Below are 27,267 nucleotides of genomic sequence, written 5' to 3'. Positions count from 1 at the left end.
CTGCGTAACGATTGTAAACAAAACAACAGCTTGATCCGTGAACTCCCAGCATCCCCCAAGGAGCGTGATTCAAAAGTTTTAGGCTGGTAGGCCTATAAGTATTTTTCCGCAAATTTTAAAAAAACTTTTGTAAGTCGACGTAAAATACGTCCAGTCGGCACACGGGAGACAAAAAATGTAGACGTAAAATACGTCCAGTCGGCGAAAGAGGATTAACTATGAAATGATAATTATATGAGCCTGCTGAACACAATAATAGCATTTGCAACCCAAACTTATAAAGTTTCAAATAATAACCTTTACAGGCTGCCCTATACATACAGGTATTCTCCTACTTACGATTAGGTTAGGTTCCGAAAAACCCATCATACGTCGAAAAAATCGTATCTCGAATATAGCCTAGCTTACACTAGGGTAATCAGTACCATCTTTACATATAGGGTAGCATACCATACACTACACAGTACAGTGGTACCTCGAGATACAAAAGGCTCAACTTACGAAAAACCTGAGATACAAAAGCTAATACGGAAAATTTTAGGGCTCTACATACGAAAACTTTTCAAGATACGAAAGGTTGTTGCTGTAAAGTCCGAGATTCACCCGGACCACCGATAATTTTGAAACTCGCACGCCGCCAACTGAGTAGACTCGCCACCATCCTCCTGCTCTCCCATTGGTTCCTGATGCTAGTCACCGCCATGAGATCCTTCTCTCCTATTGGTCAGCATCCTTCCCATCATGCATCTACTACGTAGCAGCGTTCCTCGGCCACTCATCCCAGTATCGTTACTGTACGCACGCGGTATTCATTAGTTCTAACGATTTAGTTTATTAACGTAAATTCGTTAGTGATTTCGTTGCAGTATATGTTCTTTATCGTGTTGTGTGAGAACTTTACTCTACTTATACGTAAATTACGTACAGTATATAGTAGTCATGGGTCCCAAGAAAGTTGAAATTTACGGAAAGAAGAGGATGCTCTCTTTGGAGACAAAGATGGAGATTATCAAAAAGTATGAAGCTGGTATGCGATTGAGTGTGATCGCCAAGGAATACGGCCGAAATCCGTCGACAATAGGCACCATCCTTGAGCAGAAGGATATCATCAAAGCAGCTACACCTTCCAAGGGCGTCACTATTTTGTCCAGCAAGAGGACCCACGTGCATGACGAGATGGAAAGGCTTCTTCTTGTCTGGATAAAAGACAAAAAAATCGCTGGCGATACGATAATGGAGACGGCAATCTCCCACAAGGCCAGCACTATTTTCAGCGATTTGATTGCCCAGGCCGAAGACGATGGAGGAGAAGGGACATCAATGCCAACCCCAGAGTTGAAGGCTTGGCATGGGTGGTTCGAGAAATTCCGTAAACGGACTGGCATCCATTCGGTGGTGCGGCATGGGGAGGCTGCCAGCTCGGACACAAAAGCGGACCGAAGCCTTTAAAAAGACGTTCGATGAGCTGATGACCAAGGAAGGCTACAGTTCTCAGCAAGTCTTCAACTGTGATGAGACTGGCTTTTTTTGGAAAAAAATGCCTCGTCGGACGTACATCACGGAGGAAGAGAAGCTACCCAGGCATAAGCCTATGAAAGACAGGCTTACGCTTGCACTTTGTTCAAACGCCAGTGGGGATTGCAAGGTGAAGCCCCTACTGGTCTATCATTCCGAAGTGCTTAAGGAGAAGCTTCCAGTGATGTGGAGGGCTAATGCGAAAGCCTGGGTATCGAGGCTTTTGTTCACGGAGTGGGTAAGTGTTTCGGCCCAACAGTGAAGAAATTCTTGGAAGAGAAGCGCCTCCCTCTGAAATGTCTGCTGGTATTGGACAATGCCCCAGCCCACCCTCCTGGCCTTGAGGAAGATATCCTAGCGGAGTATTCCTTCATCAAGGTTCTCTATCTTCTGCCTAACACCACCCCTCTCCTCCAGCCCATGGATCAGCAAGTGATATCGAACTTTAAGAAGCTGTAAATGAAACATCTTTTCAAGAGATGTTTCGACATCACCGATACCACAAACCTCACCTTGCGTCAATTTTGGAAGGAGGATTTCGACATCGTCATTTGTATCTGACTCCTCGACCAAGCTTGGCAGGAGGTTTCGAGGCGAACCTTGAATTGCTCGTGGAGGAAACTCTGGCCTGATGCCGTATCCGCCCGAGACTTCGAGGGATTCGACGTGGGAGAAGCTGGTGCTGCATATTCAGAAACAGCTGACTATCCTGAAACTGTTTTGCAACCAGATCTTGAAGAGATTGTTGCACTCGGCAAGTTCACGGGGCTGGTCGTCGACGAGGACGACATCAACGACCTTCTTGAGGAGCACCAAGAGGAGCTTACGACGGATGACCTGAAGGAGTTGGAGGCCATGCAACATAACGTCGTTCAAGAGTTCTCTAGCAGTGGAGAGGAGGAGGAGGACAACCCTATGACAACGGCAGAAATTTAGGATGTTCTTGCAGGTTTTCATAAAGTGCACTCATTTGTAAAAAGAAAGACACCCCAAAAAGGCTTACACAGATCGTATGCTTTTCCATGAATCTTTTAAAAATCATATATTACTCTATCCTATTATATTGTATATATTCTCCTTATTACGTATTGTATCATAAAATACTAACAAAGCAGTCAATGTTTTGGTTTGGAAATCAGTTGATGACGAATATGAGTTTATTTTGTTGTATTCAACTCAATCTGGAGTGAATTATTTTGCATCTAGATACTTTGCTTATATGAGACAAAGTCATCTTTTCATTATAAGATGTGTTAATTTTAAGCCAAAGTATGAATTTAATATGTCTCTGGAACCAAATGATTTTTTTTGTTAACATATTGTTTTGTGGACATGTTTATTGTGTAAGGAAAATTAAGTGATTCCGTTGACTATTTTCACTTGATTTCTTCATAATACGAGCTTTACCGTTACGTTATTTATCTTTTATCACCGTGAAAACAGTAGCAAACTATTTTTTCACAACCTGAAGTTTTGATTAAAATTATTCTCTCTCAACTTTATCTATAGTTGTGTTTGATTGGATAAGTTTACGGGAGCTTTATCTTTGTTACCATTGCACAATAACAGTCATTAGCAGCTCAAGAAGTGTTCTCAGCTTCAGCTACAACTTTGTTTAAATTCAATTGTGTTTCCTTGCTGATCTTTGATCTATAACAAATAAAATTATTACCTAAAATATATATCAGTCCTATTATACATAACGTCATTTATAACATAACTGCGGTAATTGTTTACTATAGTATGATGGTTGAAATGCAAGCCAAATGGAGGTTGTTATCTAATTCGGTTGTACTTAGCGAAACGTTTCTTGTTCAGTTGTTCATGGCTGTACACATTTACCGAACGAGTAAAACGTTAATACAAAACTTTCATAATTCTCTTTTTGCTCCTTTTTTTAACTAACTTAACTAGAAGATAGGATAAAGTTAGGCTATTGAAATTTGGTCTGTCTCTCTTGCTGCCTGGTTGTACACTGCTGGGCTGCACCTATTACAAGTGATTGCGAAATTTTAAAGTATTTTCAAAATATTGTTATATCAGTATTAATTGCTAACCCCATCATAAAATCGGATATTTGTAAGACAAATTATTGTAAATCGAACACTACCTGTACATATAAATCAACAAAACCCTGTGACTGGGCAAACTTTAAGGTCAGCCAATTTAGAAAAAATAAATTGGAAAGAGAAACATATGTAAATGTTTAGGGAATGACAAAAAAAAAATTCTGTACCTGCCACAGGAAGCTGATAAGTTAATATTTCCAGACCTGCATGTGGCCTTAATTACAGTATACATACACATTCTTGGAAAATCATTAAAGCTCAAACCAAAAAAACTTGACATAATTACCCATAACTGAAAGTGATATACAAGTAGAAACTACTGCAAATATTAATCGAAGCAATTAAACTTTCTTAAAAAAAAAATTCAAAGCATGATGAATATTCCTTATTTACAAGTACTAATCAGAATTTATCTATTCTACTAAGCTCAATTCATTTTGAAATAATGGAAATTTTAAGCTAAACAAATTTAAGATAAGAAAAATTGATCATTTATAAGTAACATACCTGTAACCAGAACCATCAGGAAGGTTTTCTAACGGGCTTTCCTTTATTGAAGGTCGATCACTATTTGTGGTACGACGAAATAATGCAGACACAGTTTGAGACAGACTACGACGTTTCCCTTCACCTAAACGCATAAAAATCATGATAAAAGACTATTACATTAATAGTATTCAATAGAATCACATACATAAATGGGCACAAATGGACAAATTCCAGGCCCTTGAAAATGCTAGACCATTTTAGCAGGAAGCATTTCAATGTTAATATCATACAATATTCTTATTGAATTTCTTTACTAATTCTACACTAGCGGAATACTCCAGGATTTCTATAATAGGACATATGGAAAAAGATCCAAAGAAGGGAGAAGAGGAGAGAGGAACTGATGAAATCTTAGTAAGCATAATCCAGAAATATTACTGACATAAGTTTCAACGAAAATTTCTACGATCATTGAAGCAGCAGTGCGGTGGAAGTTCCAACAAAAACAAAGAGAAAAGAAGGGAAAATGATGCAAGAAGCAACTGCAATAATTACCTACAATGTATTGTACTCTACCTACAATGTACTTTATGTTAACCCACCTCTGACTAAAGATGTGTCTGGGGATGCCGATGGTGTGTTTGGGGTGGAGGGTACATATCGAGGTACACTTAGATGCATTATGAACCATGTTCGAGCTTCAATAAGATGTGATACATCTTCAGCACCTAAGATGCTATCAATTCGTTGTTTCAAACCACTTACCACCTAGAAAAATAAAATTAAGTGGACAAGATTAAAAAATAAAACAATAAAAACAAGTGAAAAAACCACTGAAGCTAAGTAAAATACAGGCAGTACCCGGTTTACAATAGTCTCGACATAAGCCTTTGTCTTACGACGTTATTCAAAAATATTCATAAAAAATCTGGTTCTGACATAACAGAAAACCTGACGTTATGATGCATTTCAAACATAAAACTGAAAACCCAATGTTACTTCTGTTCTGACATATACCCAAAAACCATTGTTATGACTTACACTGAATTTTGACCTACAACAAGCCATAGGAACAGATCTCCATCGTAACTCGGGGACTAACTGTACGCAACTAAAATACCCAATAGTAGAATTTGTGTAATAAAATTTGACAAATACAAGACAGTCCAAATGAAATACTGAAGCGCAAAATGATCCCGATTTCTCTCACGGTCATATTGCAAAGACAATGTTTTTACAAAACAAAATCTTTTTTAATACAAAACCATTTAATCATACATGTACTTTGCCCTATTTTCATTGAGCAAATCTCACTTTCATCAGTCTATTATATCAGGAATGAAGACTCCTGTTGTGCATGCCTTGACCCTCATATGATACATCATCCCACATTCTGTTTGGAATGAGAACTGACGAGTGCATTTGTGTTGAACACGTTTGTTATACAAACCTATTAATCCTAATTAGCCTTTACTCTGTGTGAAACAGATTCAGTCCCGCCAACTTAAAAGACCTGTGAGAGGATAAGTTCTACTCTGCATTTCCTGCTGTTTCTTCATGGATTGGACCAATTCTTATCCTGTGTTTGCCTCAGAGTTAGACATGTGGGCTCCCAGGATTCCAAATGAGTTTACACCAGTTTACACATTGTCATTCATTTCTTTCATGATCTGAAAACAGGTCTTTACATATAGGGTAACCTAGCCTATACTACATAGTATACTTTATACATATACAATATAGAAATTATTAATTTCAGCTAATTCTCAAGGTTCAATGTAGATTGGCTTATGAAAATTCAGTACAAAGAGAAATTGAATAAAATTAAGAAGAGTTAGCCTAGCGTATACTATGGTATATGGTATAGTACATGTATCTAGCCTACAGTATATAACGCTATCTACATACACGGTATAGTAATTATTAATATAAGCCAATTCTGGAGGTTCAATGCATTCTGACTATATAGTTCAGTAAGGGCACACATGAGAATCAGATTTGTTCCGACATCGGCATAATTGAATTATGTCAGGCTACTGATGGCTACATATAATTAAAAAATACAAACGTAACAAACATGCATCTTTTCTATGAATCTTTTAAAAAGTTATACATTCACTATATCCAATAATATTGTATGTATTCTCATATTATTGTAATATGAAATACTAATGTAGGCTAGTGGTCAATGTTTTATTTTGAAAATCAGCTGATCGTGAATACGAGTTTTACTCAATTCTGAGAGAATTTTCTTGCTTCTAGTTAGCATAAGCGAATTGGTCCCCAAGCATTGTTTTCAAATTAATTGCACATAGTGTTGCAGACGACGGCTGTCAACATAAACAAAGACATAGCACAGTATATATTTATTAATAAAGGGAAAAACTATTTATTAATGAAGCGAAAGATTTTACTTCTTTATTAATAACACAAAAAAAAAATAAATGGACACAAAACGAGAATCAGCTTCATTCTGACATCAGCAGAATTGAGCGATGTCAAGCTGCTGATGGCTATGTATAATTACACACATAACAAATATGTATGCCTCTTTTCCACGAATCTTTTAAAAAGTTATAGATTACTTCACTATATCCAATAATATTGTATGTATTCTCAGACTATTGTGTTATAAAATAATAACATAGTCAATGTTTTGGTTTGGAAATCAGCTGATGGCGAACACGAGTTTATTTTGTCGTACTTAACTTAGTTCTGTGCGAATTTTCTTGCTTCTAGTTAACATAAATGAATATCTAGATACTTTACCTATATAAGACAAGGTCATTTTTCATAATACAACAAATTTTTAAGTCAAAATATGGCTTGAATAAGTCTTGTTGTGAACTATGTTATTTTTCTCGTTAACAGATTGCGCTGGGAGCATGTTTGTGTAAAAAAAAAAAGATAAAAAGACATGATTCCGTTCACTATTTTCACTTGATTTCATCGTAATACAAGCTTTACATTATTTATCTTTTATTGGCGTGAAAACAACAGTAAAATTTGTTGTTTTAAGCCCAGTAGTTTTGATTAAAATTATGTCCCTAGATTTTATCTACGGTTATGTTTGGTGGCATAACTTTACGGGAGTTTTACCCTTGGTGAATTGCACAATAATAGTCATTAGCAGCTTTCTCAGCTTCATTTAACAGCATATTTCCTTGCTGATCTTTGATCTATAGCAAATAAAGTTATTGCAAAAAAATAAATCAGTCCTATTCTACATAACATTGTTTATAACATAACTACGGTAATTGTTTACTATCGTACAATGGTTGAAATACAAGCCAAAAGGATGTTGCTGTTATCCAATTTGGTTGTAGTACTGCAAAGAAGTACAGAGTTCCCCAAGTCCATGAACGTAACCCCCTTATTTCTGTTATTTCAATGGGAAAAATATGTTTAAATAATGCGTTTTCAATTGAGAGGTGACTGTACTTTACTTATATGAGGCAAGGTCACTTTTCGTAACATGACATGTTTTCAAGTCGAAATATGACTTGAATACATCTTGTTGTGAACTGCATTACTTTTTTTGTTAAAATGCTTACTGTGTAAAAAAATTATGTGATTCGTTGGCTATTTTTACTCAATTTCATCATAATACAAGCTTTACGTTACATATTCATCTTTTATCAGTGTGAAACCATTAAAATGTGTTCTCTAAAGTCCAGTAGTTTTGATTATAATTAATTTCTCTAAATTTTATCTATGGTTGTGTTTGATGGTATAAGTTAATAATCATTAGCAGCTTGAACAGTTTTCTCAGCTTCAGCTACAACTTGGTTTAAATCTAACAGTATATTTCCTTGCTGATCTTTGATCTATAGCAAATAAAATTATTACATAAAAATATATCAGTCCTATTCTACATGACGTCATTTAGTATAAGATAACTATGGTAACTGTTTACTATTGTACTATGGTTGAAATACAAGCCAAATGGATGTTGTTGTTATCCAATTCGATTCGGTTATTAAAGGCTTTACATATATATAGACAATGAGTATAACGTTAAAACAATAATTTCATTGTTCTCTTTTGCTGTTTTTGAACTTATTTAACTAGAAGATGGGATAAAGTTAGGCTACTGTAATTTGGTCTCTCTCGCTCCCTGATTGTACGCTGCTGTCTACACCCATTGCTAGTGACATTTTAAAATGTGTTCAAAATATTGTTGTATCAATATTAATTGATAACCCCATTGTAAAATTGGATTATCGTAACTTGAACACTACCAGTATCTAAAAATATAAGGTTGAGTGTACCTTAATCAATCAAACTGTTACTTGTGCTGCTCTGAAAAGCAAAAGGATGTATGGATGATTTTGTCCTACCCACCCAGCTTGGGGTAAGGGAGTCCTATCTCTGCATGTGTTAGGGTTGGAAGTGAACACAATGGAGGTGGCAGGAGGAACAACCCTCAATCCATTGGCATGGCTTAGTTCCCTGGGAGACAGCTCTCAAAGTAAGTCACTGAACTAACATTGTAGTCTAGAGGCATGCTTTTGTATGGAAGGGTGTGCAGGCAGATCCTCTATCACCTATGTGGAAAGTCAAACAGGAAAAAGGGAACAACTTGGAAAGGATGATCAGGGTATGCAGGAAGAGGGGTAGGAAGATAGGGAATAGACATGGCTGTGTAGGGTTGCTCTGGAGTGATCAACAAGAACACTTCCTCACAATTCAAGCCTAACTGTTCCTGAACTATCTATTCCACATCAGCATAAACATCTTTAATAAGATGTTTTCTATTCCTATCTTCTTCTTTCCTGTTCCTGTGCTTATTATCTGGTTTCATAACATCAAAAAGGCCAACTGCTATACAAGGGTAGTGATCTTCCATGCCACATTTTTTACCTATACATGAAGATTGTGTGCTCTATCATGCTTAATCAAAGAAAATATTCCCAAAATGAGTCTTCTTATAAGATCTAGTTTCAGGAAATGGTTTACTTGAGAATGAACACATCCTGCACAAATGAAAAGACAGAACTACAAATTTTCTTGTGAAATACAAGAACTACTGTAATACTTTCAAGCAACCCAAGTGATATGAACACTATGGTGGCAAACAAACCCAACCAAGGTAAAGAAAATGGAATCACTCTCTTTACTTACCAGAAAGAAGGTAAACAGGAAGATAAAATACCAATAAATCATGTACAATCCCTTTACTTTCTTTTACTTTTTCCTCAACTGCCAAGTGTGCCTGTGGCTCAAAACTTATTGCTATACGAATGTTTAAAAAAAAAAAAAAAATTAGTTTTTCCGTATAAGAACATCACTCATATACAGAGTTCCCTCCTACCAGCCCCTAAGTCTCACTTTTCTTGTCCATACAACTGGAATCTTTCCTCATTTAACTTTTCCAGTGAGAGTAGCTGGGTCTCTTAACACAATTAATGGGTTTCATAAAATTAAATAAATTTCTTTTACAATATTCTATGAAAAAGTGTAATTTCTTTAAAGATTAATTAAAGATTCATTTATTTTCATACAAATCCATTATTTATAATTTACATTTTGACAACTTTTTTTAATAAATACAAATTTAAAACTAACATTTCTTTCCATATTGACACTAAATACTGACCTGCACCAGTGATCGTACAGATGGCTGGAAGACAATAGATGCATCAAGCAATAATGATGCTAAGAGCGGTGTTGGATATGAAGCTAATCGACTTACAATAGTTGTGACAAGAAGGTTTACATGAATACTTGATGACAACATCTGATCAATACGTAACATTAAGGCTTCTAAGAAAGGACCTGCAATAAAATGAAATATATAGTACACGTTGAAAAGGGGGTACTCCCACAAAATATAACACCAAAATACAGCACCAATTACAATAAATGCAAGTTTGCAACATAATTTATACAAACAATTTTCAATAAGTTAACACTTATGTTATCTAAATGTAAAACACAGAAGCTGCAAGGGGAAGAATCATAATTTTTGTGAAAAGATCCATGATCTCAAAAATTGGGTTGCTTAGATCTTAATTTCAGATATATACTGTATGTATGTATGTAATAATACTTTTGAATGATATTCTTCTTTGTATTGAGAAACCTATAAATGAACTAGTTTTGTAAAATAAAATGTTATTCTCAATCACATTTTATGTGAGCCACATGATACGGTAGAAAACAAATCTGAATAAACTTGATTATTAAAGATAACAAAATAAAAGGCTGAGAAGTCTTACTGGCTTTGTGCTGGAACCTAGATTTTAGTACAGTTTAAACAACACTGCCACATGATGGTCTTATTTTTATCTTGTGGTATTATATAACATATCTTTAAGTCAAACATCAAAATATACCATAAAACAAATATAATACTGTTAGTATAATCAATATTGTAGATTTGATAATTTTGCCTTAAAAAAAATTTACACATCTATGAATCAAAATTGTTAACCATGAAACAATATGGATGGGAAATTTAGATATGTTTGTGCCTATAATCTATTTTCACTGAATAATATGGATATTATATTTGATATTAATTCTATAAAGGTCTTGAGATTTCTATCTTCCAGTAATGATCAACCTATGTATGCTCTTTTTTTACATGAGCAATATTCAAGTCCAAGAGATTAAAAATACCAACTAATATGAATTTTGGTGTGATTTGCTCACATTTCTGAAAGTTTGCTAATGCTTGCATATAAGACAGGAACTTCCCATCTAATTTTCAATTTTTTGTCATGAAGGTCTGAGATATACCAATACCAGACTTTCATTATGTTGTTCACTAAGAAAAACCCAACAGCAGCACTCTCCCACAACACTAGTACCATTTGGAAACCTCAGCAGCCCTGTCAACAACTATCTCATATGCTATGAGTACAGTATACCTCAAACTTCAAACTTAATCAGTTTCAGATGGCTGTTCGAAGTATGATTTGTTCGAAATATGAAACAAATATCCCCATAAGAAATAAAGGGAATCAAGATAATTTGTTCCAGCCAACCCAAAAAGTCCCCCTTTTCACATTTTTTCTATTACTAATGTGTTCGAAAGTTAAATTAAGAGTGTAAAGTAATGAAACATTACATTATATGAAGTAAAATTTTCAAAATTGTAGTTTTTCTGTGTACGATTTATGAACTGTTTGGTGAAGATGGCACTCGGCTGGCTGGGGGCTGGAAGGAGGAGAGACGGGAATCCTTTGAGGAAACCAAATTAGTTGCAGTATGCAAAGGTTGGTAAAATAAGTTTTATTCACATATTAGTTACAAGGATAATCAAAGGAATCGATAGTGTGTGTGTATGTGTGTGTGTGTGTGTGTGTAATGTGATGTGTGTGTGTGAGGAGAGAGAGAGAGAGAGAGAGAGAGAGAGAGAGAGAGAGAGAGAGAGAGAGTAATCACCGTGTTTGCACTTGGATCTTAAGTGTACATAAGAGATTAATCATGCCACAATACATCAACTTACTGCTTGCAAATGGCAGGCTTTTAAAATAAACATGAGGATTTTGCAAACAAATAAGTAATAAGCCAAGAATGCAAGAAAAGGAAAGAGAGATAAAATAACTTTTCACAAGGAAGCTGTTTAAACAAATAATTGAAGTTATGCACTAGATGAAAGTGGTGCCAGTTTGTTTATTACAGAGCTTAGTTACTTTTACAGTAGTAAAATATTGTAAAAACAATTGTCACTAGATAGGTATTTTACCGAAACAAAAATAAAAGTGATTGGGCAGATTGAGTGTAAGTGAAAGAAATGGGCAAATAATCATTCCAGCCCAGCTGATAAGTCAGTGGGAAGCAGAGGCCTTCTTCTCTCTCTCTCTCTCTCTCTCTCTCTCTCTCTCTCTCTCTCTCTCTCTCTCTCTCTCTCTCTCTCTCAGCTCACCGTACACTGACTTGAGCAAGCTTTTATTTTTTGTACTGCATTTGTTTGTTTTCATATTTTATCATTGTTAAATTTATTGTGAGATAAATTTCTTTATGTGAATCGGTACTGCTTTTATGTACATATTTTTCATTATTCCTCAAAAATATAAATGCCCCCTCCCTCTACCTCAAGTAAGCTGTGTATCACTACAAGGACAAATGACTTTGTTGATTGTTTATGATAAATTTTATTGTGAAAAGCTTTGCTCTTTCATTTCCTATTTTGTTAATATTGTTCAACAAGACCGTGTCACTCGGCGCACCGAACACTGGCTCAATTAAGACTTTTTTTTCTGCATTGCATTGGATGGTTTGCATATTTTATCATCGTTAAATTTGTTAGGAAATTCCCTTTTTTATGTGAATTGGTATTGTTTTTACATACCTACAGTAATATTTTAACTCTCTTCTCCTTCTCTCATCAACATATCAACGCTCCCTCGTTCAGTCTCAAGTCAGCTGCGGTTACGTACGATTTTATACATCTTTTATGGTAAATTTTGCATTAAAAGCTAAACTTTATATTAAAGGCTTTATACAGTGGTACTTTATTTGTCGAATGTTTCTTATGTCGAACTTTCTGTTTTTCGAACAAAATTTTAGAGAAAATTTTGTATCATTTGTCGAACAAATGCTTGTACTTCGAAGTGACTGATTGTTTATACTTGTATTCAATGGCCTACTGGGTCTCATAAGTTAAACTATATTACATTTCTTTTTCATTTACAAAATATAGTTTGATAACAATATTCAACAAAATAAATAAAAGTATAAAGCCTTTAATATAAAATGTAGCTTTCAATATAACATTTGGCATAAGATGTATAACATTGTATGTAACCACAGTGACGTCACACCCAGCTGACTTGAGACTGAACGAGGGAGTGTTGATATGTTGAAGAGAGAAGGAGAAGAGAGAGTTAAAATATTACTGTATGCATGTAAAAGCAGTAACAATTCACATAAAAAGGGAATTTCCCCATAAATTTAATTTAATGATAAAATATAAAAACAATCAAATGCAACACAGGAAAAAAAAAAAAAGTCTTGATTGAGCCAGTGTTCAGTGCCCTGAGTGAACAATAATAACAAAATAGTAAATGAAAGAACAAAGCTATTCACAAAATTTAGCACAAATGATTAACAAAATCATTCACTGCGGTGATACACAGCTAACTTGAGGTAGAGGGAGGAGGCATTTATATTTTTTAGGAATAATCAATGAATGATTTTAAGTGTTCATGCGTCGTGGTATAGTTGAGGAGTGAAGAGACAATAAAATATTTACTATAATATGTACCAATTCACATAAAATATAAAATGTTATTTCACAGTGTTCGGTGCGCCGAGTGAGACAGTCTAGTTGAACAATATTAACAAAACAGTAAATCAAAGAACAAAGCTTTTCACAATAAAATTTAGCACAATGATTAACAAAATCATTCGACACTGCGGTGATACACAACTAACTTGAGGTAGAGGGAGGGAGCCTTTATGTTTTTTAGGAATAATGAATGAATGATTTCAAGTTATCGTAAATCGTGGTATTGTTGAGGAGAGAAGAGACAGTAAAATCTTTACTATAATATGTACATAAAAGCAGTAATAATTCACATAAAAAATAAAATGTTATTTCAAAACAAATTTACCTTAATGATAAAACATTAAAACAAATGCAATACAATAAAAAAAAAAACTTGCTCGAGTCAGTGTTTGATGTGCTGAGAGAGAGATAGAGAAGAGAGAGAGAAGAGTAGAGAGAGAGAGAGAGAGAGAGAGAGAGAGAGAGAGAGAGAAGAGATGAACGGCTCTGCTTTCCACCGACTTATCAGCTGATCTGGGATGATTATTCCTCCATTTCTTTCACTTCCACTCAATCTGCCGAAATCACTTATTTTTGTTACTGTAAAATACCAATCTAGTGGCAATTGCTTTTTACAATTTTTTACTACTGTAAAAATAAGCCCCTCTCTCTCTCTCTCTCTCTCTCTCTCTCTCTCTCTCTATCTCTCTCCTCATCTCTTCTCTCTCTCTTCTCTCTCTCTCTCATTATATATATATATATATATGTGTGTGTGTGTGTGTGTGTGTGTGTGTGTGTGTGTGAATAAAATTTATTTTATCAACCTTTGCATACAGCAACCAATTTGGTTTGCTCAAAGGGTTCCTGTCTGTCCTCCCTCCATCCCCCCGCCGGCCGGCGCCATTTTTACCAAACAGTTTGTATATCGTACAGAGAAAAAATAAATTTTATAAAATCTTACTTCATATAACTTACTGTTTCACTACTTTATACTAACAATTTACCTTACGAACACATTAATAATAGAAAAAATGTGAAAAGGGGGACTTTTTGGGTTGCCTGGAACAAATTATCCTGATTCCCTTTACTTATTATGAGGATATTGATTTCATATTTTGAACAAATCGTACTTAGAACAGCCTTCTGGAATGGATTAAGTTGAAAGTATGAGGTACTACTGTACTTTTATTTATTTTGTCAAATATGGTCATCATTAAACTATATAGTATTGTAAATGAAAATTTTTTAATACAGTTTAACTTGTAAGACCCAGTAAGCCATCAAATACAAGTACTATAAACTAGATAATCAGTCAGTTCAAAGTACAAGCATTTGTTTGACAAATGATAAAAAATTTTTATCGAAAATTTTGTTCAAAAAATGGAAAGTTCAACATAAGAAACATTTGGCAAGCGAGGTACCACTGTACTCTGAACTTTCATCAACTAAACTTATGCCTACTACTTTTCTTTAGCAACATTCTTTGGGCTTTCTCTTTTTAATGACATCTGACTTTGATGTTAATCACATCCAGATTTTATCAGTACTTTTTCTTAATGGTAATAAGATGGAAAGAAATAGTCAAGGTGGAAAATATTTCCATCTTAGCCTGTTTTAAAGTGTATCTTACTCTTCAGGAAGGGTAAAATTTAAACAATTTTTCCAATATTTTATGTACAGTATTTATGCTTTACTGCTTGATATTAACTAAAATATTGTTAAGCTAGTTAATTAGCATAGGTAGGTTTTAATCTACTCTAACCCCTTTTCTTGTACTTTACATAAAGGAAGAGATAGTTACAGTCTTATACTTCAAACAACATATAAACATATGGTTTTATACATATTTGTATACTTTCTGTGTTTTCTTGAATATCAATAATATTATCAGTTACCAATCCATAACTGCTTTCCTAGTTTTTTTTTACCACCACTTATCTAGTGTTAACAATCAGGTGTGCTAATATTGTGAAGATTGTAACTTTTCATTTATCTGGGTTTAAATTATTCATGTTGTATCCTAGGCATCCATTACTGATAATTTATTCCTAATATTGTTTTACTGTACCTTTCACCTATTGGTTAAATACCTAAAATTGAAGTGTGATACATCCTTGCTTATCAAAGCAAGCAAAACTACAAGGATTCCTCTAAAATCAAAATCCCTCCTGGCACCACAAACTCACTAAGTGTGCAAAAGTAGTGAGCAATCCTGTTAAGCTAAAGCAAAAAAAAGTTACTTGTGCAAATTTATTGCCTCAGCATGGACCAAAGAACCTTGCCAGCATCAAGAGCATGCTTCTTCAAAGGGTCCAACCATGAAGACTCCAACTTTGGTAAATAATAGCCGACACAACTGCAGCACAACACCAAAAGTCATCAACAGAAAAATTTGGATTAATAGAGGTGCCTGCTAATGAAGCAGAAGTTAAAAAGAGAATATCTGAGGAGGTAGACGATAGGACACTAACCGTAAAAGCTAAAGACAATACGGACGGGTAAGGGAAATAAATTAAGAGGAGAAAAGGGAAGGAAGGAATAAAATGAGTCTGATGCAACAGGTTCAACAATATACAGACCAACATTATCATTAAAACTGGAACAAAATACAGCAGAATCTTTACTATACCATTATTGTTATTCTCCTTAAATTGGAAGCTAACCTCCCTTCCATTAGTGTTAAAGGAGACATCGATTGCTGGTAAAACCATTTACACTTTATAGAATGATCCCAAGGTGCCTAACCAATAAAGATAGATGAGAAGCAGGTTCCGGAGGGCACATAACCACCTCACCACAGTACCAACCCAGTCCCCAAGCAGCAGTCCTCATTATTATTATTATTATAAAAGTAGTTTAACCTGACCACTGAGCAGATTTTCAGCTCTCCTAGGGCTGACCCGAAGGATTAGATAAAATGCCAGGTCTAGCCCTTAGGGCAGAACTGGGACCAAATTGGTCATTCAGGATACATAAAAAAATAACTGCACCAAGGCAAATGCTTTCATACTAGAACACACACACAATAAATACATTTACTCACAATAAATACATTTACTCATGTCCCCATTACATACGTACTAAAATGGTATATTAAAAATCATAATTAGTTTTAACTTTTTGAATTTTGTTTTAAAATTCACTAAATGCTAATATTTTATATTTTATCAATTAATTTGCAGTTCCTCAGAAAAGTAAAAATCGGAACTATGTACTGAAAATGTAAAAGATTCTAACAAAATTTCCGTTATTGTTTTATTTCCAAAAGTTGACAGTCTCTGCTGGTCATACTTTGGACACTCACACAAGACATGTCTGAGAGTTATCAACACCTTGCACTCTGAACACTTGGGAGCAGGGTCACGTGGGTTGCTCATCAAGTTCCCATGTGTCAGAAGTGTGTGGCCTATAAGGAGGCGCGTGAGGATTACTTGTGAGTGTCTCTCTCTCTGATATGCTGAACTCCATTTGTTAACATCCAGAATTATTTTTGTTTTAATTTATTATTTTCAGGCTCTTCATTCCATACGTTTTGCCATTTATCTATAATTATTGTTTTTATATACCTTATATTATCGTTAGTAGGGATGTTTACATTTGCTTTTATCATGTGGACTGCTTCTTTAGCTGCTTTATCAGCCTCTTCATTTCCTCTTTTCCCCACATGAGCAGGGATCCCACATATTTCAATATTTTTTTCATTTTTATACAATTTGTGGAGTTCAAATGGAATTTGCTGTACAATATTATTTTTTGGATAGTAACTCTTAACAGCTTCTATAGCGCTCCTTGAGTCGCTAAAAATCACAAAATTATTGAATGATGTTTGCTTTATAATTCTGATAGCTACTTTGATTGCACACAACTCTGCTGTGAAGACTGAGGCATTACTGGGTAAAGAAAATTGATATGTTTTATTCTGGGATATAACTGCATATCCTACTTGTGTGATTTAGACCTGTCAGTATATATTGCATAATGTGAACTTATTTGTCTTATATGTTCTATGGTTTATTGTTTGTGGTGTTCTGAGGTATATACGGAACTTTTTGATAAATATTTTAAGTGAATGCAAGTCCTTACTTTAATCATAGTACAATGGGGTGGCAACTTTGCTTTTGGAGGTACGTACTTATACAGTGGTTCCCCCGTATTCGCGAGGGATGCGTACCAGACCCCCCTGTGAATAGTTAGAACCCGCGAATGTTTGGAACCCCTATGAAAAGGCTAAAAACAGCCTATTTTGTTAGTTAAAACTCAAGAAAAACCCACTAAAAATGTTCATACTTGGTTTTTTTAATAGTTTTATCACAAAAAGTGCATTTTATGATGAAATTCATCAAAAAAACCAGGAATTTGTGGATATTTATCATAGAAAAATACCGCGAATGCGCGAATTTTCCGCGAATAATGCAGGGAAACTTTCGTTCCCCAGAGAAATCCGCGAATGTGTGAGTCCGCGAATCTGGAGAACGCGAATACGGGGGGTCCAATGTATATTTATATTCAATGACTAGAACAGTCTATTAGCTCTAATTGGGAAAGGTGGTGAATGATTGTTTATAAAGACATCCCTTAGCTCAAATAGATTTTTTGTTGGCGAATCACCACATTCACCTTGCACGGAGGAGACTGGTGAGGATCTAAATGCTCCTGTGCATATTCTTAGGCCTTCGTTGTGAATTGGCTCAAATATTTTCAGCGCTGCTTCTGAAGCTGACCCATATATTTCACTTCCATAATCAATACTATAACACTGTTGCTTTATATAGTATAGTAAGAATATGTCTATCAGCTCCCCAATTTGTGTGCAAAGTTTTTTTAATTAGACTTAATGCTCTTTTGCATTTCGATTTTATGTAAGTTATATGGGCTTTCCAGTTGAGGTATGCATCAAATATCAAACCTAAAAATTTTGCAGTTTGGCTAATTGATATATTATGGTTTCTCATTTTTAATTCTGCTTCTTCACCTTTTTTCCAATTTTTACTTATTTAAAACATGACAGCTTGGGTTTTTTCTATGGAAAATCTAAAACCTACTGATGAGGCCCATTCATCTATTTTTATTATAGTTTTATTAATCATTCTTTCTGCATGCTGTATGTGTGATGCAGTATAATATATATGGTAAAATCATCCTTATACAAGTTATTTTTAATTTCAACTGGTAGCATGTTACTGTAGAATTCCATTTTCAAATGGAAATATTTTGGAAAAAACATTATCTAATTTTACCTGAAAAGTGCAGTCAGTCATAAAGTTTTTAATAAATTTAGGAAGATGGCCACGTATGTTATTATTATGAAACGATCTTAATATGCCTTTTGAATGTAGTGTCATATGCCTTTTGAATGTCAAAAAAGACAGCTATTGTAATTTGTTTTCTTTTGAATCCTCTACGTATATGGTCTTCCAAACTACACAGAGAATCTAATGTAGACCTATTACATTTTGAACCAAACTGTATAGGACTTAAAATTTTATTTTCACGAATGTGCCACATAAGTCATGATGCATTTACCATTTTCTCCAATAATTTGCATATACAACTTGTTAATGAGACAGGTCTATAATTATTTACATTACTAGCATCTTTTCCCAGTTTGGGTATAGGAATTATTATTGGATTTTGCCATTCATCTTGAAACAGGTTTTGGAGCCATATATGATTGTAAAATTTTAATTCTAATAAGTATGATTTTGCCAAAGGTGCTAGGTGGCAGATCATCTCACAGCAAACATCATCACCTCCAGGGGGAGATTTATTGCTGTTCAAGAGAGCATATTCTAACTCTTCCATATTGAACTTATTATAATATATATCTTCCTTTGTCTCAAAATTAAGTATAATAGATTCTGCTTTGTTTTTTACTTTTTTAAAATGTTTGGCTAGATTTTCATTACTACTTATTTTGGCAAAACTTGCCCCAAGTATGTTACTATTTCGAAGGGATCTAAAAATTAATTTCCATTATCTAATATAGCTTGTCTGGGTGGTCTAATGTTTGTTCCATTTATTTTTCTGAATTTTTCCCATACTTTTTGAATGGATGTTTTGCTTGTTATTTCTGACATATGACCTCCAAGATATTATTTTACCTTTCACAACCCCTTTTTTTTAAATTTGGCTGATATTTTATTATATAAAGGTTTTAATACATCTATTTCTAAAAGTAAAATTGTCATTTTTAATATATTTTCTTCTAAGAATGGTTTTGATTTATTAACTTTATTGAATCTTCTGTTTATAGTATCTAACCTTGCTAGAGAGTGTTTTTCTCGTACTAATTCAGATAGATCATCTGACCACCAGGGGACTTTGTTTTGTCCTATGGGGTTTTGATTGAGGAACAGCTTTGTCTGCTGCCTTTTTAACGAAGGAGACAAAGAAATTGTTTGTATCATTGTGATTTCTCAAATAATCGTACGGTGGTATATTTTTGGTATGCAAGTTAAAAATGTCCCAATCTGCTTTTTGCATGTTATAATGTGAAGAATATGGTTTTGGTTCATTATTTAATAAGTATATTATTATGGGAAAATGATCACTTGAGTAGGAATCATCACATATATTCCAATCTAGTCTGTCAACTATATTTGTTGAACAAAGGGTGACATCTACTGAGGAAAATGTTCCATGGGTTCTGGAATAATATGTATTTACTTTGCTGTCATTCAGACAACATATATTATTAACGTTCATTAAGTGTTCTAATTTTGCTCCGTCTTTATCCGGCGTAATGTTGTTATAGTGTCCCATATTGGATTGTGAGCATTGAAATCTACAATTTATATTGGATTCTTAAATTCTTTTATTATTTTCTGTAATTTGTTTAAATCATACTTTTTATTAGGCTGGCTGTATAAGTTAATAATATCAAACATATTATTTTCTATTTTCACTGTTTTTGCAGAAATTTGCAATTCAGTGTAATCTATATCTACTTTGTCATATATAATTTTATTATGGACATATACGTATTGCCGTTCCTAAATTATTTTCATTTTCTTGTGATGTTGTGGCTAATAGATATTTACCTATATTTGGAACATGTCTTTACTCATGTCCCCATTACATACGTACTAAAATGGTATATTAAAAATCATAATTAGTTTTAACTTTTTGAATTTTGTTTTAAAATTCACTAAATGCTAATATTTTATATTTTATCAATTAATTTGCAGTTCCTCAGAAAAGTAAAAATCGGAACTATGTACTGAAAATGTAAAAGATTCTAACAAAATTTCCGTTATTGTTTTATTTCCAAAAGTTGACAGTCTCTGCTGGTCATACTTTGGACACTCACACAAGACATGTCTGAGAGTTATCAACACCTTGCACTCTGAACACTTGGGAGCAGGGTCACGTGGGTTGCTCATCAAGTTCCCATGTGTCAGAAGTGTGTGGCCTATAAGGAGGCGCATGAGGATTACTTGTGAGTGTCTCTCTCTCTGATACGCTGAACTCCATTTGTTAACATCCAGTTTTATTTGTTTTAATTTATTATTTTCAGGCTCTTCATTCCATACGTTTTGCCATTTATCTACAATTATTGTTTTTATATACCTTATATTATCGTTAGTAGGGATGTTTACATTTGCTTTTATCATGTGGACTGCTTCTTTAGCTGCTTTATCAGCCTCTTCATTTCCTCTTTTCCCCACATGAGCAGGGATCCCACATATTTCAATATTTTTTTCATTTTTATACAATTTGTGGAGTTCAAATGGAATTTGCTGTACAATATTATTTTTTGGATAGTAACTCTTAACAGCTTCTATAGCGCTCCTTGAGTCGCTAAAAATCACAAAATTATTGAATGATGTTTGCTTTATAATTCTGATAGCTACTTTGATTGCACACAACTCTGCTGTGAGACTGAGGCATTACTGGGTAAAGAAAATTTATATGTTTTATTCTGGGATATAACTGCATATCCTACTTGTGCGATTTAGACCTGTCAGTATATATTGCATAATGTGAACTTATTTGTCTTATATGTTCTATGGTTTATTGTTTGTGGTGTTCTGAGGTATATACGGAACTTTTTGATAAATATTTTAAGTGAATGCAAGTCCTTACTTTAATCATAGTACAATGGGGTGGCAACTTTGCTTTTGGAGGTACGTACTTATACAGTGGTCCCCCCGTATTCGCGAGGGATGCGTACCAGACCCCCCCGTAAATAGTTAGAACCCGCGAATGTTTGGAACCCCTATGAAAAGGCTAAACACAGCCTATTTTGTTAGTTAAAACTCAAGAAAAACCCACTAAAAATGTTCATACTTGGTTTTTTTAATAGTTTTATCACAAAAAGTGCATTTTATGATGAAATTCATCAAAAAAAACCAGGAATTTGTGGATACTTATCATAGAAAAATACCGCGAATGCGCGAATTTTCCGCGAATAATGCAGGGAAACTTTCGTTCCCCAGAGAAATCCGCGAATGTGTGAGTCCGCGAATCTGGAGAACGTGAATACGGGGGGTCCACTGTATATTTATATTCAATGACTAGAACAGTCTATTAGCTCTAATTGGGAAAGGTGGTGAATGATTGTTTATAAAGACATCCCTTAGCTCAAATATGATATTGTAATGATACAATTAAGTTTGTTCATACTTACCTGGCAGATATATATAATTAATTACCCGCCCACCTCCCCTCAGGAGACAGTGGAAATAAAAATTATGAATAGAAAATGGGAATGGTTCCTGATACCCGCCTCCCAGCGGCGGGAATGGGTACTAACCACCTGACTCCCACTACGTGTGTCGTAAGTTTTAAATTCTGTCGGTCGTCAGAAATTATCAGCTATATATATATCTGCCAGGTAAGTATGAACAAACTTAATTGTATCATTACAATATCATTGTGTTCATGCAACTTACCTGTCAGATATATATATAGCTGAATCCCACCTTTGGTGGTGGGAGAGACAGAATAGAGGATTTAGGAAACACATATATGCAGATATTTGATACCTTGGTTCCTTACCTGTTAGCATAGCTGGCTTCGTGATTACTGCCACGTAAGTCTGCTTGTGCTACTAGAGTTGCCAGCAAGGTAGAGACCTATGAAGCTGGTGCACTCCAGATGATCTGTCAACAGGGGCGAGACCACGACGTGACTAGACCATGGACCATACTAATGAGGGCAACGAGACAAAAATACCACCACCTGGCTTAGTTTACCAAAGGTATCCCACTTAACTAAGCTAATGGAAGGGAGACCCGCCCCAGGCGGTGACACCACAACCATAAAACACAAGTTAAAAACCCCCCTAATCCCTAAAGGATAGGATGAGTGTTACCTCCTGCCCCCAAAACAGTGTCTGCAGCAATGTATGGTCCGAGGGAGAAGCAATTTTCGTATGTCACTTTCACCTCCCGCAGGTAGTGTGAAGCGAACACCGAATTGCTTCCCCAAAATGTGGCATTCAAAATATCTTTGAGCGCCATATTTTTGTGAAAAGCTGCCGAAGTAGCAATAGCTCTCACCTCGTGAGCTTTCACTTTCAGAAGCTTCAAATCACTATCACTGCACTTATCATGAGCTTCTTTAATCGTACTTCTGATGAAGAACGCCAGTGCGTTTTTCGACATAGGAAGATCAGGCTTCCTCACTGAACACCACAAATTGTCAGACGAACCTCTGCACGCTTTAGTTCTCTGCAGATAGAACTTTAGAGCCCTGACAGGACACAGGAATCTCTCACGTTCATTTCCCACTATTTCTGACAACCCTTTGATTTCAAAGGTCCTCGGCCACGGGTTGGAAGGATTCTCGTTCTTTGCTAAGAACGCGGGACTTAAAGAACAAATCGCATTATTGTCTGAAAACCCAATCTGCTTGCTAATGGCCTGGATTTCGCTAACCCTCTTCGCCGTCGCCAGAGCGGTTAGGAAGATCGTTTTCTTCGTCAGATTCCTGATAGAAACTGAATGAAGCGGTTCGAAGTGACTCGACATCAAAAACTTGAGCACCACATCCAAGTTCCACGAGGGTACTTTAGGCTGGATGACCTTCTTAGTCTCGAAAGATCTAATGAGATCATGAATGTCTTTATTATTAGTCAAATCGAGTCCTCTGTGCCTGAAGACTACAGAAAAGCACGCTCCTGTAGCCTTTAATAGTTGGAACAGCCAACTTCACTTCCTCTCTCAGATAAAGAAGGAAGTCAGCTATCTGGCTCACAGAGGTTGTGGGGGAGGAAATGCCCTTCTTCCTGCACCAGGATCTGAAGACAGCCCACTTCGATTGGTACAGAGCGATTGAGGAGGGCCTCCTTGCGGTGGCAATCGCCTTCGCCACAGGTCTTGAAAAACCCCTCGCTCTGGCCAACTTCTTGATAGTCTGAAACGCAGTCAGACTCAGAGCGGGAGGTTTTTGTGGTACCTCTCGAAGTGGGGCTGTCTGAGTAGATCTTTCCTTAAGGGCAGAGTCCTCGGAAAGTCTACCAGGAAGGACATCACCTCTGTGAACCAGTCGGCTGCTGGCCAGAAGGGGGCGATGAGTGTCATCCTCGCTCCTTCCGATGCCGCGAACTTCCTCATCACTTCCCCGAGGATCTTGAGCGGGGGAAAAGCGTATATGTCTAGACCCGACCAACTCCAAAGTAGGGCGTCTACTGCGACTGCTCCCGGGTCCAGAACTGGGGAGCAATACAGCTGAAGTCTTTTCGTCCTGGAAGTTGCGAAGACATCCACCTGCGGACAACCCCACAGGTCCCACAGCGACAGGCAAACCTCTTGGTGAAGGGTCCACTCTGTCGGCAAAAGCTGTCCTCGTCGACTGAGAAGGTCCGCTCGAACATTCTGTACTCCTGACACGAACCTTGTCAGGATAGTGACTTCTTGCGCTTTCGCCCATAAAAGGAGTTCCTTTGCGATGGCAAACAGGGAAGGCGAGTGAGTTCCCCCTTGATTTCTTAGGTATGCCAGTGCTGTGGTGTTGTCCGAGTTGATCTGAATGACTTTGCCGGATATTTCTTCCTGGAAGAACCTGAGCGCCAGGTAAATCGCTGACAGCTCTTTCAGATTGATGTGCCAGGGCACCTGTTCCCCTCTCCAGGTGCCCGACACTTCTTTCCCTCCTAGTGTTGCTCCCCAACCCGTGGACGACGCGTCGGAAAACAACACTAGGTCGGGGTTCCGAAGTTTGAGGGAGAGCCCTTCTGCGAGCTTCCGTGGATCTGACCACCAACTTAGGTGATCCTTCACCTCTCTCGTTAAACACAAGATCGCCTCCAGATCTTGTTTGTTCTTCCAACTGTTGGCTAGGAAGAATTGAAGAGGTCTGAGGTGCAGCCTTCCCAGAGAAACAAACTTCTCCAGTGAGGAAATGGTCCCAGCAAACTCATCCATTCCCTCACCGAGCATGTTTCCTTCCCCAGAAAGGTCGCCACTTTTTCCAAGCATTGAAGTTGTCGCCCCTGGGACGGAAAAGCCCGAAAAGCCACTGAGTCCATCTGAATCCCCAGATAGACTAAAGATTGAGAAGGAGTCAAATGCGACTTTTCGAGGTTTACCAGAAGCCCCAGGGACTTCGCTAACGACATGGTCGTGTGCAGGTCCTCCAGACACCGGTCTCGCGATGAAGCTCGATAAAGCCAGTCGTCTAGGTAGAGAGAGATCCTTATATTCTCCAGATGAAGCAGCCTTGCCACGTTCTTCATCAGAATGGTGAAAACCATCGGCGCTGTGGTCAGACCGAAGCAAAGTGCCCTGAATTGGAATACCTTCCCCTTCAGGACAAATCGCAGGTATTTCCTTGATTGGGGATGGATGGGGACGTGAAATACGTGTCTTGGAGGTCTAGTGAGACCATCCAATCCCCCGGTCTCAAAGCTGACAGCACAGATTGAGGCGTCTCCATCTTGAATTTCTTCTTTATGACGAAGAGGTTTAGGCTGCTGACATCGAGGACGGGTCGCCACCCCCCGAATGTTTCGGCACCAGGAACAGACGGTTGTAAAAGCCTGGAGATTCCAGGTCGAAGACCTGTTCCACCGCTTGCTTCTTGATCATTTGTTCCAGCAGATCGAAAAGCACTTTCTGTTTCTCTCCTCGATAAGAGGGAGACAAATCCTTTGGTGTTGAGGATAGCGGGGGTGACTTCAAGAACGGGATCCTGTAACCTTTCCTCACAACATCTAGCGACCAAGGGTCGGCATCTCTCTCTTCCCAGGCTTTCGCGAACAGAAGAAGCCTGGCTCCTACCGGCGTCTGAAGGACTTCCAAATCACTTCCTACTCTTTGACGGAGCAGGGGTTTTCCCTCTGGAAGAGCCTCTTCCTCGGGAGGCTGTTTTCGAGGAAGATCCAGCACGAAAGGGCTTCGGTTTCTTGGTAAACGAAACTCCAGAAGAGGAAGCAGCTGCTGGTCTTCTAGAAGACTGAGCCAGAAGATCTTGCGTTGCCTTCTCCTGAAGGCTCGATGCTATGTCCTTAACCATATTCTGGGGGAAGAGATGGTCTGAAAACGGAGCGAAGAGCAAGTCCGCCTTTTGCGCTGGAGAGACGGATTTGGCTGTGAAGTTACAGAAGAGAGCTCTCTTCTTGAGAATCCCCGAGCTAAAGTGAGTAGCCAACTCCTCAGAACCATCCCTGACGGCCTTGTCCATACAAGAAAGTACACTGGACAGCTTCCCCAGACTAATAGTATCAGAACTCCTTGACCTGGCATCCAAAACTCCAAGACACCAGTCGAGAAAGTTGAAGACCTCTAGAGTCCTGAAGAGGCCTTTTAGATGGAAGTCGAACTCGTTATGGGTCCAAGTGACTTTTGATGAAGACAGAAGGGCTCTTCTGGAGGCGTCCACGATGCTCCCGAAATCACCCTGAGCAGAGGCTGGTAGTTTAACACCTACGTCCTCTCCCGTCTCATACCACATGCCTCCTTTACCGCAGTCTTGATGGCGGTAAAGCCAAAGAGGACTTTCCTGACGCTTTCCTCTTCTCCATCCACTCATGGACTTTCCGGAACGCTTGCTTCGTGGAAAGCGACTTCTTCATTTTAACGAACCCCGATGCCTTCGATGCTTTAAAATGACAATTTGTCCAAAATTGCATTTTTCCTAACTATACAAACCTGAGGTCCTTTTACAATAGGAAGGTACTAGCGGCAGCTGGATAGGTCGTAAGCTTTCGAACAAGGGGTTCGGTAGTTAACTGCTTGTCCGACAGGCGCGCTGCGCGCGACTGGGAGGTAAACAAATCACTTTTGCTTTGGCCCAAGCAAAAACTGCAGAGTGAGGGGTGGCATGAGGTGGGGCTATGTGTAAAAGGACCTCAGGTTTGTATAGTTAGGAAAAATGCAATTTTGGACAAATTGTCATTTGTTCCGACACGGCATACAAACCTTCGGTCCTTTTACAATAGGAAGACTCACTTCTTGGTGGGTGGAATCTGAGTCTTTTGTGAACAGACTGGTGTTCGCCCAACCTTGGAAGCCTCCCTGGTCGTAAGAGCGAGGGAGGGATCCAAGCCTCTGTCCGATTGATCGGGGTGTGCACCGCAGGATCAATGGTCAGACCTCTGGACCGAGTACTAAGAGAGAGGCAAGCGTATCTCTTCGTACCAGCAATGTAAGAACTTGTTCCTGTACAGGAGCAAATATAAAGTCATGGGTTTGACTCTTGTAGGCATCCACTTCCCCCCCCTTGTAGGAGGAAGTGGTGGATATTCTGCTCCTACCCCTAGTGAAAGGGATAGGATGGGGCTCTGTCATATAGCTCACCTGCATCTCGTCCTCATCCAGCGTAGTGACGACCGTGGCCCTCTGCCCACAGGTAGAGGAGGAGGAAAAGACGGGAATAGGGAGCCAGTCACTCACTCATTCACACATCCATCCACACAGTCACACCAGGACTCGATGCTGTTTCAGCCTGCGAGGGTCTGGGTTTGCTACACAACTTGTTGAGCAGCCACCACGGGTCCCAAGGAAAATGTATCCAAGGACCTGTGGGCAA

The 27,267-nt window shown here is 37.3% G+C and overlaps 1 protein-coding gene across 6 annotated transcripts in view; it reads right to left on the bottom strand.

Annotated features, from left to right (window-relative positions):
* Nucleotides 1-27,267, bottom strand: part of LOC135197820 (FHIP family protein GJ17503-like) — a 246,217-nt gene that overhangs the window by 25,570 nt on the left and 193,380 nt on the right. For all 6 annotated transcript variants that reach the window (XM_064224955.1, XM_064224954.1, XM_064224959.1 and 3 more), the window contains 3 exons: nucleotides 9,673-9,851; nucleotides 4,676-4,841; nucleotides 4,092-4,215 (listed from right to left, as the gene is read on the bottom strand). In XM_064224955.1, the coding sequence (XP_064081025.1) occupies nucleotides 4,092-4,215; nucleotides 4,676-4,841; nucleotides 9,673-9,851 (469 nt within the window). The remainder of the gene's footprint in view (nucleotides 1-4,091; nucleotides 4,216-4,675; nucleotides 4,842-9,672; nucleotides 9,852-27,267) is intronic.

Source organism: Macrobrachium nipponense, chromosome 21 (assembly GCF_015104395.2).
Source record: "Macrobrachium nipponense isolate FS-2020 chromosome 21, ASM1510439v2, whole genome shotgun sequence".
Lineage (NCBI taxonomy): Eukaryota > Metazoa > Arthropoda > Malacostraca > Decapoda > Palaemonidae > Macrobrachium > Macrobrachium nipponense.
This window is presented reverse-complemented; position numbering and strand designations above follow the sequence as displayed.